Source organism: Eumetopias jubatus, unplaced genomic scaffold (assembly GCF_037043125.1).
Source record: "Eumetopias jubatus isolate StellerSeaLion01/CBP00866 unplaced genomic scaffold, mEumJub1_p1.0 scaffold_17, whole genome shotgun sequence".
NCBI lineage: Eukaryota > Metazoa > Chordata > Mammalia > Carnivora > Otariidae > Eumetopias > Eumetopias jubatus.
In genome coordinates, this window is record NW_028274823.1 from 18,052,655 (window position 1) to 18,069,014 (window position 16,360).

The 16,360-nt window shown below is 46.9% G+C and overlaps 1 protein-coding gene across 21 annotated transcripts in view; it reads right to left on the reverse strand.

Moving 5' to 3' along the window:
* The window catches only part of TCF7L2 (transcription factor 7 like 2), a 196,184-nt gene that overhangs the window by 67,043 nt on the left and 112,781 nt on the right, over positions 1-16,360 (reverse strand). Inside the window, exon 6 of one of the 21 annotated variants that reach the window (XM_088020210.1) lies at positions 5,210-5,353. The exons of 19 other annotated variants lie outside the window; for them this stretch is intronic. In XM_088020210.1, coding sequence (XP_087876336.1) covers positions 5,210-5,353 — 144 coding nt within the window. The remainder of the gene's footprint in view (positions 1-5,209; positions 5,354-16,360) is intronic. One more of the 21 variants, XM_088020211.1, reaches the window with a different exon arrangement.

The window sequence follows — 16,360 nt, forward strand, 5'->3', positions numbered from 1 at the left end:
GTAATGTCACAACCATCAGTGGGAAGCATCCACTCCCTCTCTTCAAGTACTGACCAAGTCACTGCATCAGGGGGGAACCCATAAGGAATAAAAAAAAAAAAAATCTTTAGGCTAATTTAAACTCTCCCTGGACACAGGTGAGCCCACTAAAAAGTGATCTGTCACCTCCTAGAATTACAAAAGGGGAGGACCTCACAACAATAAACTGTGTGGGTGATAACATGTCCCGCATCAAAAGTCAAGTCTTCTCTATTAATGACCTTTGTCACATGGGATGCCAAGAAAACATGTGACTCACAAAGAATGGGGGAAAGGGAGGTAGTCACAAAGATAAGAGCCGTGATGGCTCCTGGCAGTGGCGCCTGGCGGACGTCAGGCAGCCCAAGAGGCATGGCCACAGGGCAAGGAACACCTGCACCTCCCACAGGGGTGAACTCCTTGCAGGGCCTCCGTGCACTCGATCAGCCTGGGCTTCCAACTCCGTATACCGGCCTCACAGGGTGAGAGGAAAAGCGTAAGAAGTGAAAGGAACGGCATTCAGTCCAAGGAATGGCAAACAACATGGTAAAGAGGGCCTCGAATGGTCCTCTCCCTCTCCAGGCCTATTCCCCTGGGCAAGTTGTGCCCAAGCTGCATCAATCACATAGGAGACACACTACCTCACGATGCACTGGGAATGTGATCCCGCTGAGGCGTGAGAAATTCCAAGTGGGGCCTGACAGGGTCCATATCTACTACGGGGGTGATTCATGGGAAGAGGGAATTCATGCACTCACTGGGCCTGGAAGAATTCACCAAGGAAGCTTTGCAAGGAGAGAAAGAGAGAAAGGAGAGACCACAAAATAGTATGGGTGGCCCCACTAGCGACCCCACCCTGAGAATGGATTTGGCCAGGGGGGTGCACTTGCTGGTCTGCCAGCACAGAATCGTCCAGGGCTGAACGCACGAAGCTACTGATCATGTACATCACAAGGGCAGTATGGACTGTCTGGGGACGTTCTGCCTTCGTCATTTTTAACTCACATCTGCTCCCGTGTGCAATGCAATGGCGCCAGAACAGGGGAATTTTAGAAACAGTCTGTCGGCCCTGGGGCCATGACTAAGCTTTTTGAGGGATACCCACAGCCAGAATGGGCAACCATCAGAAGTTTTACAGAGACTCTTCCTGGCATACATAGGAAAGTGTTTCCATCACGAGAGATGGAAAACAAACAGAAAACAACTGCGTAAAATATGAGAGGAGCCTGCCTATGATTTTTAAAATACCTCTCTTCAAAGACCGGAAGGAAGTCTATCAAAATATTAACTTTGCAGGGCACCTGGGTGGCTCAGTTGGTTGGGCGTGTTGCCTTCAGCTCAGGTCATGGTTCCAGGGTCCTGGGATGGAGCCCCACGTTGGGCTCCCTGCTCTGCGGGGAAGCCTGCTTTGCCCTCTCCCTCTGCGGCTCCCCCTGCTCGTGCTCTCGCGCACTCTGTCTCTCTCAGAAGAATAAATTTTAAAAAAATCTTAAAAAAAAATTAACTTTGCCTCTGAAGGTACTTTTACTGTTTTCTCATTCTTTATGTAATAGGGAGTAGGAAGGCAAATTAAACAGTCTAACTTAACAGAATGCTTGCAAAGTTACAATGTAGACATTTGTAAAGCAAATACTTCCCTTCTAATGCACTTTGTTGTGTAAATCCAGATTTTCCATACATAACACGTATTGAAAAATAGAGTACCAAGGAAATGAAGCAATATCTATATTTGTTTCAATGACTAACAAGCAAAAATAAGACTTCAGCTGTGACACCATGCTTTTTAGAAATCAGACATATAATAAGCCACAGATTTATAGGATGTGGTCTAATAAACCTAAGAAAAGTTTCATTTCCTCCTCACCAAAGTGGTTCACTCCCTGTCTGTGCAACTAGTTTTCTGCAAAGTTAGCAGATGTCTCTTTTTTTTTCCTTAAATGTGTAAGTTGAGAGATCAATAAGCACCAACAATAATAATGTGCCCCCCTGAATACACACACACACACACACACACACACACGCACGCTCACTCACTCACTCTCCCATATCCCTAAATAGGAAATAAAAACGGGCTCAACGCTAGCAAAAGGATAGGTGGCCCAAAACATCAAAAGGGACAGAGCTTGCCATCTTGCTAATCTCCAGCCACTGATCAGGAAAAATTTATAGAACCCCTGGAAAGGGGGAAGCAAGGAATGAGGGAAGGATTTAGACAAAGAACTTTTTAAAAGGTTGTTTTCAAGCATTTCCGTGAAAATGGTATTAACTCAGCAATTACAGGAAAAAACACTCTTTTCTTATCTGAATGCACTTATGCCACGGGTCACACCCTATTATTGTCACTATTAAACATGTTAATAGCCCCAATGTAATGACTTTGTGTGGCTAGCTTTAAAATGTACATGAATAAATAGCTAACTAGAAGAAAAAAAGTGACTCATGCCTGCCTAGGTGGATATTGACTTTCTTAGTCATATTTACTCAGTTGGTCTACCAGCCTTAATTCCCTGGAGGAGAGGGCTGAAGTGACAGAATCCAGCCAACTTGCAAGGAAAGAGAGGGAGGAGGGACAATGAAGGTTGAGTCCAGCCGGGGTAGAAAGTGTCCTGAATGTGGTACTGCTAAGGCAGAAACTTGACTTTGAGTGTCCTGAATCAAAAACTTCCTCCCAGCCCCTGAGAAGGCAGGGTGTTGAACAGGACCCGACACACCTTCTTTAGCAAGTGGAGGATGGTTAGTATGGAAGACTCTGACCCAGGGACTGTTGCCATGGTCTTCAGTGACAGCAGTTTTATGGCTATGCCCCTGTGCTGTGTGACCCCAAGCAGCTGCTACACCTCCCTGGGGCTCACTTGCAAAATGGGATCACAGCATCTCCCTCCTCGGAGTGTGGTCAGGTTTTGGAAGTTACTATGAGCAAAGCACTTCCAGAAGCGCCTGGCCCATAGGAAGCGCTGTGTGTGAAATCTCACTCTGACCAGTATTTCCAGGCATCCTGGGCATCCTGGGAGGTGCCCCCAGGAAGGAGGCTGGGCAGGTATTCCACGCCCATCCCCCTTTTACAGACCCCGGGAGCACATCATGGAGGGGTGAAGTCCCTTGCCAACAGACGTGACGGAACGCTGGAATCAATCCTACTTCTGACTCCAATCTCGTGTGGTTTCCACGACGCTACCCAGAGCCACGTCTCGCACACCCACGCTGTGGGTCAGGGTTCCCCTGTCCCACCACAACTCCTGAGGTAGAAAGTACTACAGATACATCACTAACTATTCCGTGAAAATGTCTATGGCAAAGCAAGCTATACAACTGAGCTCCCCAAGCAGTGGCTGGCCCGTCACACCGACACACTCTCAGTGTGTGATTCCCCAGGAATCCTGCCGAGCGCTCGTGCCGGACACCCGCTCCTTGGCCGAGCTCCACTCTCCACGCTTCGACTCGCTAGATGCTCACAGCAGCCCATGTGTGAGTCCCCTTCACCAGCAGGAAACTGAGGCACAGAGCAGCTGGGTAACTTGCCCAAGCTCCCACAGCCCACGAGCGGTGTCTGTGTGTCTGGCCTAGTCACAGTTTAGGGACCTAGACCCAATCTGGGAAGCAGGGCATATTGGTGCTTCCTCAGAAGATGTTTCCACGTCCTGAGGGCAAAGCTGAGAAATGAACAGGGTCACCGGCGTCAAGGATCTAAGTGGCGCCTGCGGATCTCAAGTTATAAGGAAGAAACCCAGTCTTCCTGTTTTATTTTCCTCATACTCAAAATGGGTGCCTGGTTCTCCTTTATCTACCTCATAACTCTGACCAAAGATTAATGAGTCACTGTTCACCGGGCCCCGGTGGGGGGAGAGCTGTGTGCAGCATGGCCTCATCACCCGTGGCCAGGACAACAGCTAGCTACCCTTGTTACAAGCTAGACCAGGGGGCGGCTGCTGAGAAAAGCCTTCTCTCAGGCCATGGCTGCTGAACAGAAGGCCTCCCTGTGCTGTCACACCCAGACCCATCAAAGGACCGGAGCCTTCCGCATTCACGGGCTCCAGGAAATCTGAGTACAGGCACCATCACAGGAGGAGGAAGGGGGGTTTCCAAAAAGACCAGAAACATCTTCAGTTTTATTCACATCTGGCTGAGAAGGAGGCCACGACATAGGAAGATTTCCACGAGATACCAACACACGAAGTTACCAGAACTCAGACACGTCGTAGTGTGCAGAGGCATCCTTGGTGTCACGTCAAGTGAGAAGAAAATACAAAACTACTGTTAAGGTCCAATTCCAATCCTGTGAAATATTTCTAAAGTTTAGACACAGGAATGATGAGAAAGAAACGCATCCCAATATTAAGCCCGAATGCCCAACACAGCACCCAGCACATAGTAGGTAAACTATGAATGTTTTTAAAAGGCAGAAGTTTCACTAATTGGCTCTTAAATATTCATTTTTTCTTTAAAAAAAACTAGCATTAATACTAAATCATTTGCCATTTAAGTCTAAAGAGTTCATTGACTTTTGCTTTTCTGAGAACCAAAAGCATGTTCTACACGGTCTTTATTCTTTGGGACTGCTAATCTGAAGAGAACTGTCACTCCCAAAGATGGAGCAATGTGGGGTATTGACATCGTATTTAATTATTTAAAGGAAATTAACAATGCTTCCTGTCCTTGGACAGCCACGTCTTTGAGAAAAGCCATTCACAGCTGCCTCGGGAAGGTACCACTGCAGAAGACTGAGCATTTCTCAGTACCCTGAAGTCTCCAAAAGAATCTGTAAGTTCTAAATAACTAGGAACAAAGGTAAAATTGAGATAATAACTTCTCTGTCCCCCTGGGAGCTGTGTGAAAGGTCCCAGGAAATCATTTCCTGGGGGTCAAGTTTAATGGGACAACATATTGCTCATCATTCTCACAGAAGCTACGCATGACACTGGACCACGTGTAGCCTCTCCTGGGAGCCGAGCACCTGGGGTTCACAGGGGCACCACCCTCCACCCTCCCCTCGTAAACTGGCATTCTTACGGCGATGATAAACCTATCAGTGATCACAATACCCAGACATCATGGCACCCGACATGACAGCTACCTGACGGGAATTCAGGGGCCATGGCGCACGGGCCCTGCCCTAGCGCGAGGTAAACTTTGGATGGGTGGTTTCATTTCAGAGCTAGCTCATCTCATACCGTCATTCTGCTCCGAGACCTACCTCCAAACACCAGGGCTCCCCAACCTTGTGTAAGGAGTGGCTCCTTTTCATGTCCCTGAAGACTTGAGTGCTGACAGTGAAGTCTGAGGGGGGGTAGAAGTGCTGACAGTCATGTCCCTGAGTGCAGCAAGGGAGGGGGCACTGCTGCCAGGAAGAAAGGGGAACAGAGTGAGGCTTGGGAGGGAGGGGGACGCAGTCACCAAGGCATTCACGGTCCCCAGCCTGACCTTCTTCCCTGACCCCACACTTCTCTACAAACTCCAAGCAAGGCGGGCTGTGGTTCCCGATGCGACCCCAGGACTCTTCCACCTCCCTGCCTTCCAGCCTGGGGCCCCCTCTAGCAACATCTTAAACACAGTGTCCTCTATGCAGCCTTTCTGCTGCATCCCTGCCCGCAGTCCCCACCTCTGCCCATCTCCCCCCCCCCCCCCCCCCAGTGGGCTCAGCCATTCCTTGCTCTGAGCCTCCACCGAGCCAGCTGGCCGGCATTCCCTCTCCCTCTCCCTCTCTCTCAACTTACCTTACTGAATGTTCTATTAATTTAAACCATGTGACACCGCTGGTATTTCTACCCTACAAAAATGCAATCAAGTATGGTGCCACCCAGTGCTAGAGCTATTTGGGGATCTGTCTAGTCACCTTCCCCTCTGCCGGTCTACAATTTTTCGGTGAGGGGTGACTACACCTCCATCTCTGGATCCCTGGGAAGCATCAGGCAGCACACACCTTGAGTGCTCAAGAAGCATGTGCCATACTGAATTTCAGCACAGCTTGAGCTCTAGAACGCCCGCAGCTTTGGTTCACTGCCTGCCTACTCTGTCTGGGGCTTTTGACGGGAACGTGCATGGTGTTCTGCAGCTCCTCACAACCACCCTGTGAGGTAGGTATGTGCCCATTTTACAGAGGAGGAAACCGACTCAGAGACTTAAGGAGCATGCCCAAGGTCACACAGCGAGTAAATGGCAGAAGGGGAATACGGACCAGGTCTCAGTCAACTCATGGTGCTGCTGTGTAGACTCGGATGGCTGTCCAGATGTTGACTACTGCTCTATCAACAGGATGGAGAATTTAGGGGCATAAAGAGAGACCTGCGATCCAAGAGGGGCTATTTCACAACAAAGAAATATCATTTTAATTGTCTTTTAAAAAGGAAAATGCCTGTGTCCTTTGTATGGGTGTATGACTTCTCTACTCAAGTTTTTAAAGGGTTTATATGAGGAAAAAATGCCATAAATTCTTCACCCTTTTTAATCCCAAATAACAGAACTCAGGATTAAGAATGTAAGATGGAGCACAAAACCCAATTATCTTATGTTCTGATATTCACCCAAGAGCAGCAGAATGAGCATAGTGGGTGCTAAAGACTCTGGGAGATAGGAAATCGGTGGAAATAAAGACAAATCCTACAAAACAGCAACCACCTTTCCAGAACAATTTACATGGTTACCATATTACCTGGTCCTCCTGTGGTACAGGGTGAAAGGGGTATCCAGGTGGATTAAAACCGTTCAAAGGCCAAGTGAACTCCCAAAGTGGGAAGGGGCCACGTAGCCAGCAAACTGGGGCAACCCCAGGGCCCTGGCTGGCTACAGCTGTCCCTGTGTCTGGACTTGGAAAGCCACCAATGCCGGAAGCCAGAGGTCTGCCCCCCCAGAAAGGGCAGCCCAAGCCCTCAGAGGAAGCACTGGTTGCCCATGGCTGGAGGTCTCTGGTCTCCGTCTGGGAAGCAGAACCTCCCACTCTGCATTTCTCCACAGCACTCATTTGTAAACAGGAATGTGAGTCATTAAGCAAGCAGGAGTCCATTTTCAAGATCGGCCCAGCTTTACAACTAAGGTAATCCTATTCTGCCTTGTCACAGTGGTGACTCACCTTACTGTCTCCCACCAGAGGTGACATGATTTAAACCTCCATTTTTCCTGGAAGGAACCCAGCAATATGGGGGTTTAAATCCCTGTCTGTTTGCTTTGTTTTCTAACACGGTGCTGAGAGCCAAGAGGCAAGGCTCCCAAGGGCAAGCGCCCCAGAGGAGTTTGGAGAAGAAATGTATCTAAGGTTACCATAGACCACGCATCTTTATTATCTTCCCATGGCCTTTCCTCGGGGTCTATACTCCCAGAGGGGTCTGTGGTTTATGAGGACAAGTTGCGCTCGCGCGCGCGCACGCGCGCACACACACACACACACACACACCCCTCTATGAGGACAAGTTGCGCTCGTACACGCGCACGCACACACACACACGCACGCACACACACGCGCGCGCGCGCGCACACACACACACACACACACGCACACACACACACACACACACACACACACACACACACACACACACACACCCTCTGCCTAAGATCCAGATCTGGGAACCTCAGAGCCAAATCTGCACGTCACTTCAATTCTGTAGGAGCTCCCAGCTTTGAGATGTGTGAGATTAACCTGATCCTCATCATCTCTTCTGGGCCTACCCTGCTTTTCTTCTTTTTTCTCATTTCTTTAAATATTCATTTCCAATCTTTGTGCATAATGTGAAGTCTTCTAAGCCACTTCAAATTTTGGAGGGTAAAAAAATGTCTTATAAACAAATTCAAATGTATCTACAAATACAAAATCAATCATTTTGTAAGGGGAAAGAACTGTAGCGGAGTCTCCCCTAATAAATACAAAACTCTTCAGTGGATCCACCCTAAGGATTAGAAAGCAGACATCCACTGAGTTTTCTGCTCAGCATCCATTCATGCTGTTCCCGGTAGTAGTACCTTGACTTGTTTATAAAGCCATGTAGTTTACATGGAGTGGACCCCTCAGTCCAACTGTACTCAGCATATTACATCCCTTGACCACAACCACTGGTTCAGAACTATGGGGGAAGAGAAGATCTCTCTGGACTTCAACCTACTTTCATGAGGGGACATCAACCCAGGGCCAAGGAGAGAAATGGTGTCCTGGTAAATGGGCCCCTGGATCCAGCCATGCCTGATGCCTGCCACCTGTGCACTTTTCAGTCATACACTCTTTTTGCTCAGGCTAGTTTGGGTTGGGTTTGAGGGGAGGAGGAGGGAGAGGGAGAGGGAGAGAGAGAGAGAGAGAGAGAGAGAGAGCGAGAGAGAGAGAGAGACATCCTGACTGGAGTAGGCTAGTCATCTAAGCCAGACCGACCTCAATAATTGTCCATCCACAAATCAAGGGGTAATGTGGAAAGAACTAGAGACACTCCAGGAAAAGTAAATGAAGGCTTCATGAGGTTCATGCTCCTGGCATGATGAGGGGGTTGTTATAAGGCAGTACTTTGGAGCAGGCACCCAGTACTTCTTGAAAGAAGAAAGACTGTGGCTTGCGGCCGCTGTCTGGGACAGGGAGAGAGACCCTGAGCAACACCACCAGTAGGAATCGATGTTTGACCCTCCTGTTCCTCTAGCACCACAGATGCCACTGGCCACGCTGACCAACTTTAGGATGTGGTCCCCAGAAGGTAGGAGCCACGGATACTGAACAGCACCAAATCTGCCTCCTAGCTTTCCCCAGCTACACCGCCTGTTTGTGACAGAGGACTTGGAGAGATGCATTTCACCTGGGGAAAGTGAAGGTTCGAAGCTGAGGCGTGTCAAGACAGAAAGCAGACAGAGTACATGGCGGCTTTCATTTTCACCGGTGACTCAGCACCTGATGACACAGCATGTTGACCGGTCCTGGGCATGGCCACACGGATCAAGAATCAAGATGTGTCACCAAAAAAGTTGTGGTAATGTTTGTGTACTCTACTCTTTTGTTTCTTTCTGAGTTTATAGCCCCCTTCAACAAGTGGCTGGGCAGTATTCAAATATTAAATGCAGTAGAATGGAACCCAATGAGCTAGAAAGTACAATTTGCTTCGCCAGGAAAAATAAGAGGAAGGAATATAGAAGGAGGAGCTGAACACACTGAAGAAACAAAAACCCTAAAAAGTACTAAAGCCTCCAGAGATAAAGATTGGGTATGAAATAATGTTATTCAGACCCAACTTGGCTAACAGCTATTGGCTGTTGGGAGAATTCTGAGCCCACCTCTTAGAAAGAAAAAGAAGTTTTAAATTTTGTCTCAGAAAAGTCTGATGTAATGGTTAATTTTATGTGTCAACCTGATTGTGCCATGGGGTGCCCAGATTTTTGGTCAAACGTTATTTTGAGTGTTTCTGTATTTTTGGACAAGTTCAACATTAAAACTGACAGACTAGCGGTACCTGGGTGGCTCGGTCGGTTAAACATCCGACTCTTGATCTCGGCTCACGTCATGACCTCAGGCTGGTGGGATCAAGCCCCATGTCAGGCTCCATGCTGAGTGTGTGGAGCCTGCTTGAGATTCTCTCTCTCTCTCTCCCCTTCTCTCTCTGCTCCTTCCCCCCCATAAAACAAAAACAAAAAAACCTGGCAGACTAAATAAAACTGATGCCCTCTCTCATGTAGGTGGGCCTCATGCAATCCGCTGAAGGCTGATCCTCCCCCAGAAGGAGGGACTCCTCCTCCTGCCTGGCTGCCTTCAAGTGGAGCACTGGTTTTTCTATGCCTTCAAACTGCAACCTTGGCTCTTCCAGGGTCTCAAGCCTGGCAGTCTTTGGACATGAACTCCACCATCAGCTTTCTTGGTTCCCAGGCCTTCAAACACGGACTCAACTACATCACAATCTCTCTCACATCTCTAGGTTGCCTACTGCAGATCTTGGGACTTGCCTGTCTTCAACATGGTGTGAGCCAATTCCTCACAATATATCTTGTTATACACGTACACACACACACACACACACACACACACACACACAAAAACACCATTGATTCTGTTTCTCTGGAAAACCCTAATATATTCGGGTTGTTGTTTTTTATGTGTTTTCTCCCCCAAGCAAGAGGGAAAGGATTATTTGTGGGTCTCTAAAATAAATCAGAATTGTGAAATGAAATGGGTCTTATAAATCGTGTAATCAAATTCTTTATCATTTTTATTTTAAATCTCTAGGTCTAGACATAAAAGCACCTACCCAGGATTACACAGAAAAGAACAAAGCAAAACCCAGACTTTAAAAACGAGGAGTATTCTATGTATAACATGGAAGAATTTTATTTTGAAACTACATCATCTTTGGAAGAATAAGAAATCCATCTGAGGGGCACCTGGGTGGCTCAGTTGGTTAAGTATCTGCCTTTGGTTCAGGTTATGATCTCGGGGTCCAGGGATCAAGTCCCGCATCAGGCTCCCTGCTCAGCAGGGAGTCTGCTTTCCCTCTCTCCCTCTGCCCTTCCCCCTACTTGTGCTCTCTCTTTCTCCCTCCTCCCTCCTCTCTCAAATAAATAAATAAAATCTTTAATTAAAAAAAAAGAAATCCATTTGAGAAAAAGGTACTGGTAAGAGCCATTCCATTAAAGAAGCCAACGAGCAAAATGACAAATTTTAATTGCTAAGACGGTAAAATCCTCATATGTCTTTATCATTTACTCACATATCACATCTGTACAAACAAGGACACCGAAAAACCAGCAATAGCATCCACCCATCCACCCATCCACCCATCCACCCATCCACCCATCCTCCACCCTCCACCCATCCACCCAACCATCCATCCACCCAGACAACCAAAGCCCACAGACACGTCACCTCGGACAGAGAGCTCAGGTCTGTACAGGTCACGCTCTTCTAGCTTTAAGCTCCATCAATAATTCTCACCTCTGAAAGTGAGGTAACTTTGGTGGGAACTAATTACATTCGAAATATGTCGTCAAACAACTTAACACAGATGCAAAGAAACTGTAATCAGAGCTACTGACAAGCCACCATTTTTGTCATTAAAGGTAAAGCCAAACCAGGACACAATCGTGGATGTGGCCAGTGGAAAGCAACACCTTTTCTTCACGATTATGTTTCAAACCTGGGAGCGTGTGTGAGGGACGAAGTGTGAGAGTCTATGCGAGGCACATACGTGTGGGACACATGGGCACACCTGCATGCATGCAGAGGTAGGCGGGTGTCATCAAATATGGCAGACCACGACCTAGGGTCCGGAATGGCAATGGCCATTCACGGACAGCAACTCCTTCTTCCCTTGCCGGCGTCCGTGTCCCTGGGCCACCCTGCTCAGAGCTGGTGGAGGTAAAACATGATCCCCATCCCTACATTCAAGGGATGCAGAAATGAAGTCTGCCTTGGCCCTCCAGGACCTCATCTTGGTGAGAAAGACCAGGACCCAAAGAGAAGTCAAAAGAGGAGGAAGAAGCCTTTTTACAAAGCAAAGGTCACCTCTTCTCCAGCTTAGCACAGAGACAGATGTGGGCCCTCAGAGTCACTGCCATCTCCCACTAACTAGCTGTGTGCCCCGCGTTTCTGAGGCTCAGTCTGTCGGGTCACCTGAGGGTGCCTTCCTAGGGCCCTGTCTACCTCCGACATGCTCCAATTCTACAGGGAGAGCAGAACGCAGAGGAGGGGAACTCACTGGGTCCTCAAATGGCTCTAAGTACAAATCCAGTGTGCCTCGATTTCTGGACATGGCCCCTATATCATAAGAGGAGATATTTACTGAAGACACAGGTACATCCAAGGAGAAGAGGCAATGTGTGCATGGTAACACTCTCTTTTACGAGATAAAAGCTCAACATGGCCAAGAAAAATATTTTAGGGATAAGGTATCATGAATGGAGATTTGAACCATCATTTCAAAAGATGCTTTTTGGCTAAAAGAAAATTTTGCCAACCTGTTTTGTTTTCCGGGGGGGCGGGGGGGGAATACTTCTAAATATCAGATATTGAGAAGCTGAAGATAAAACATGTTTCTTTCATTACAGTATCATAAACAACAAAGGAAAAGTAGGTATAAAATAATTTCTTAAGGAATTTGGAATAAAGGGGGCGCCTGGATGGCTCAGTCATTAAGCATCTGGCTTCAGCTCAGGTCATGATCCCAGGGTCCCGGGATCAAGCCCCGCATCGGGTTCCCTGCGCAGCAGAGAGCCTGCTTCTCCCTCTCCCTCGGCTTCTGCCCTGTCCCCCTGCTCGTGCTCTCTCTCTAATAAATAAATAAAATCTTTTTTTAAAAAAAGTAAAAACTTACTCGGGTAATTTTGAATAAGGGAGATAATTTTACTTTTCAGCTGGTATTAACACTAAATTAGCTTTTTAAGTGAAGGTCAAGGCTTTACTGGGATGAAAGGTAAAATGTCAAATGGCTAACCTTAATATTGGGAAATCAGCCAAGGCATGCAAAAAATGAATGACTTTCTAACAGACATCGCTGGAACGCTCAACAAAGTTCTTTCTGAGGCCGTCCTAATTCCCTGGACACCCAGACACCAGCAGAGCACCGGTGCATCTCTCCCATCTGCTTCCTCGGACAGTGAGGAGGTTCCATGGTGACCTCAGTATGTGCAAAGTGAAGCTTCTCCCTGCAACCGATCTCCATCTCCATTACTTGCATATGGATCTGAGAGTCCCTGCCCTTAACAGTGCAATCTCTCCAGACAGGCAAAATGCCAGTGAGCTCAAGAAAAACCATGCTCAGCAATCACTCTGAGACAACAGGAGTTGATTCCCAAGTGTTGACCTAAAATATAAGCCCATCTACTATACCCAGAAGTCACTGCTATGGAAGAACTGGAGACAGAAGCTCAGGTCCAAGAACCACAGGCTGCAGAAAGTGGTGTGAATCCAGCTAATGGAGGGCATGTGGTACTGTGCCTTTAATGAGATTCCTGCTAAAGCAAGGAGTTGTCCCAGGCGAGCCTCTGGGAAGGAATGCAAGTCCTTATTATGCCACCAGGGACCAAGAGCAGCCCCGAGCAGAATCGAGGAGGCAGCAGGAGGAGAGGGGCTGACTGGGACTTGTACTGTCTATACTAGGCGCTCCTCTCCTTAAAAACCAACGTATCTCCTACAAAAAGACAGAGACAAGCAGCCAAAACGGGACAGAGTGTGGCGGTAAAGACAACACAGGGGCTGGGTGTGCCTGGGGGTCCAGTTACCACTCAGGAAATTTGGAGTGCTTCACTCGGGAAGAGAGAGCAGTGTTGACAAACAGCACCCTCCTTCCCTACTGGTGGAGACCAAATGTTTTAAGATGCAAATAACAGGTTTCTGGAACAACCCTGGAATCTCTCCTGGAAAGGGTTTCATAATTCACATCTTGTTAGCCACAGGAGCCCCAATTACATTTCTTCTTTTCTCATCTCCACTAACCGATTATTAGCATTAGACACCATACTATTTTCTGCTAATATGTTTCCTGACAACATCAAACTCCGGAGGGTCTTCCTGGCATAGTAACGAAGTCACGGTGCAGACAAAGGCAGATTTATCAGAAAACATTATTTAAACCTCCTTGGTGTTTATGAAAGCACTATCCTAATTGCATAAAAACTAGTAGTGAATTAATTGAAATAGTTTGGAAAAAAGTTCTCTCCCACATTATAAAAGGAGGGATCCCACTGGAAGGATTTAAGGACGTAAATATCCCAAAGCAATGGATTCCCCCAGGCAGGACCAACCCTTGACACCATCTCATTCAGGATGGGAAGGTACGCAAGAATTTGGGGCAAGGCTCGCCAGCTCCATTCACTAACATCCCTGGTTCCAAAACGACACTGGTCCCTTTCTGTCATCGCAGAAAGAATCGAGCTATTGCCAATCAGATTACTTGAGCCAGCTCCACTGTTGTCGCTGGGCCCATGCCTGGGCTGCCGTGATGTGGCAGAGGGCAAGCCTTGCTTTCCTCAAGGTGGACCCTGCTGGAGTCAGCTGCTTTGTTAGTAAAAGTCAGGTCAAAGAGAGTCCCGAGGCAGGAAAAAAAAAAAAAATCCTAAATTTGTGTGTGCGTGCGGGCACGCGTGTGCGTGTGTGTGTGCGTGTACACGCAAACAGAGAAAGCACACACAGGAACTGGAGTCACCCCCTCCTACTACCGTTTCTTCCCACACTAAATGGACGGGCCCACCTGCTAACATGTAGAGAGCCCAGAGTTAAGGAGCACGTATTCTCATCTAGGGGGCTCCCAGAGAACACTTAAGTTTCAGGGTTCTCTCAAACAACCATGAAGGGTTCCCTGCTTCTTAAAGTGAGATTCCTCTTCCTATGTCTAACACATGCAGCCAATAAAGAAAGAAAAAAAATTCAGGTTTTCCTTGAAAAGTTTCTCCTCAGAGTACCTAGGGATATTAATGCCCTCGGGCATCGGAGGCTAGTGATCCAGAGCAATTATAAGGCAGCTGACCCAGGCGGGGTCTAACCCCGAGCAGAGAAACTCCACCCTCGGCCACACCAACCCCAGGGCGGGCTGCGGCCAGCGTAGCCAATCTGCGGCCAGTGTATTTCCCTATCTCCAGAATGTAAACATACCTGGGCCTCTAAATATTTACATCGGGTAAAACCAACAACCAAAACAGTAACAAGCAAACCACACACACACAGAAAAAGAAAAAAAAAAAAGAGAGAGACTCCCCAGGCTGGAAATAACCTCATCTGATCACAATCTTTTGGATGCCATTTGAGTGATTAGCAGATGAGCACCAGAGGAGAAAATGAGGACAAAGGAGACAGTCCTGCTGTCAGGGACATGCCTGAGTCACTGCAGATCCTGTCTCAATCTTTAGCCAACCCACAGAAAAAGTCACCAGCAAAACAGTTACTACCTTTACATGTGAAAAGCCTTATGTTCCAGGGAGGAGAGGACTGATAGACAGTCATCTTTACCCAATATCTGGTTCCAGGTCGAATCTGTCAATTGAGGTTAGTATTTGTTCAAATATGAAGACCACTCACAGACTTGGAAATCTTTGCCCCGTAAGAGTGTTTACCTAACTTCCAATGAGAGGGAAGGGATAATTTTAAGAATTAAAGTACATGGTCTAGCTTGTATTTTTAAAATTCTGAAGTTTACCATCAGCTGAGAGATCAACAAAATATCCATATGATGGAATATTACTTGACTCTAAGAAAGGAACAGAATACTGATGTTTGCCACAACATGGATGAATCTTGAGAACATTAGGCTGAGTGAAAGAAGCCAGTCACCAAGGACCACATCTTGCTCAACTCCGTATGCACGAAATGTCTGGAAGATGCAAATCCATGAAGACATAGATTGGGGGGACGGCAGATGCACTGGGGGAAACGGGGAGTGTTAACAGGTATGGAGTTTCTTTTGGGGATGATGAACGTGTCCTAAAATTAATTGTAGTGAAGGCTGCAAAACTGTAAATATACCAAAAAACCATTAAATCGTATAATTCAAATGGGTGAACTACATGGTTATGTGAATACACTTATTCTTTGATGTTTCAATTGGCACAATTGCCATTATCTTATCTCTAATTGCTTTCTCTTTGAATTCTGAGCACACTTCATCTGAATCGAACACACAACTTGGGAAACAGGCCGAATAAGAATGATTATTCCCATTTTACAGGAAGCAGAGGTCTGGAGAGCTTCTATTTTCTTTTTTCCACTGGCGGCTAGGTTTCCGCAGGGCACAGGGAGGAGTGTAAACTGGGGAGGGAGGGGAAGAGTGTCATAGACCTTATCATCGCCCAAATCAGGGAGGGATTGATAACCAGGCACTTGCCAAATGTCTAGAAATGTACATGGCTGGGTCATACATACATGCTACTAGACAAAAGACATTTGAAAATGGCACTTGGATTACTGGAATGCAATTCTCAACAGCACGAAATTCAGGTTAAACAATTTAGCTCAAAAAGCAGGGGAGGGAGAAGAGTCATCTCTCGAGCTGATATCCGGTGGGGTGAAAATACACCCAATTAGATGTGGCCATATAATTTTCACATCAAACATCCTGTGCTCCCAAAGGCAACTAATAGCACAGCTTGGTGCGGATTTTCCCAAGTTTTCAAGAACAGTGACAGCCCTCTTCAACAAAGCCATTTAACATAACAGAAGGTTAAAGTGGGAACCACAAACACTTGCTTTTCTTAATTTACACCTTTCATTTACTTCCCCAGAAATGTCATGGAGGAGCCATGAAATTTATGATGTACTGTCAATGAGGATTCCTTTTAAGAACACAATTTAGAAAGCAAAATGCGAATTCTAGAAGGTAATCTGGAATTATACCTTTAAAAACAAACAAACAAACAAACAAACAACTTGTAGTATTCCAGGAGAAACAAGGTGATTTGTTTTGGA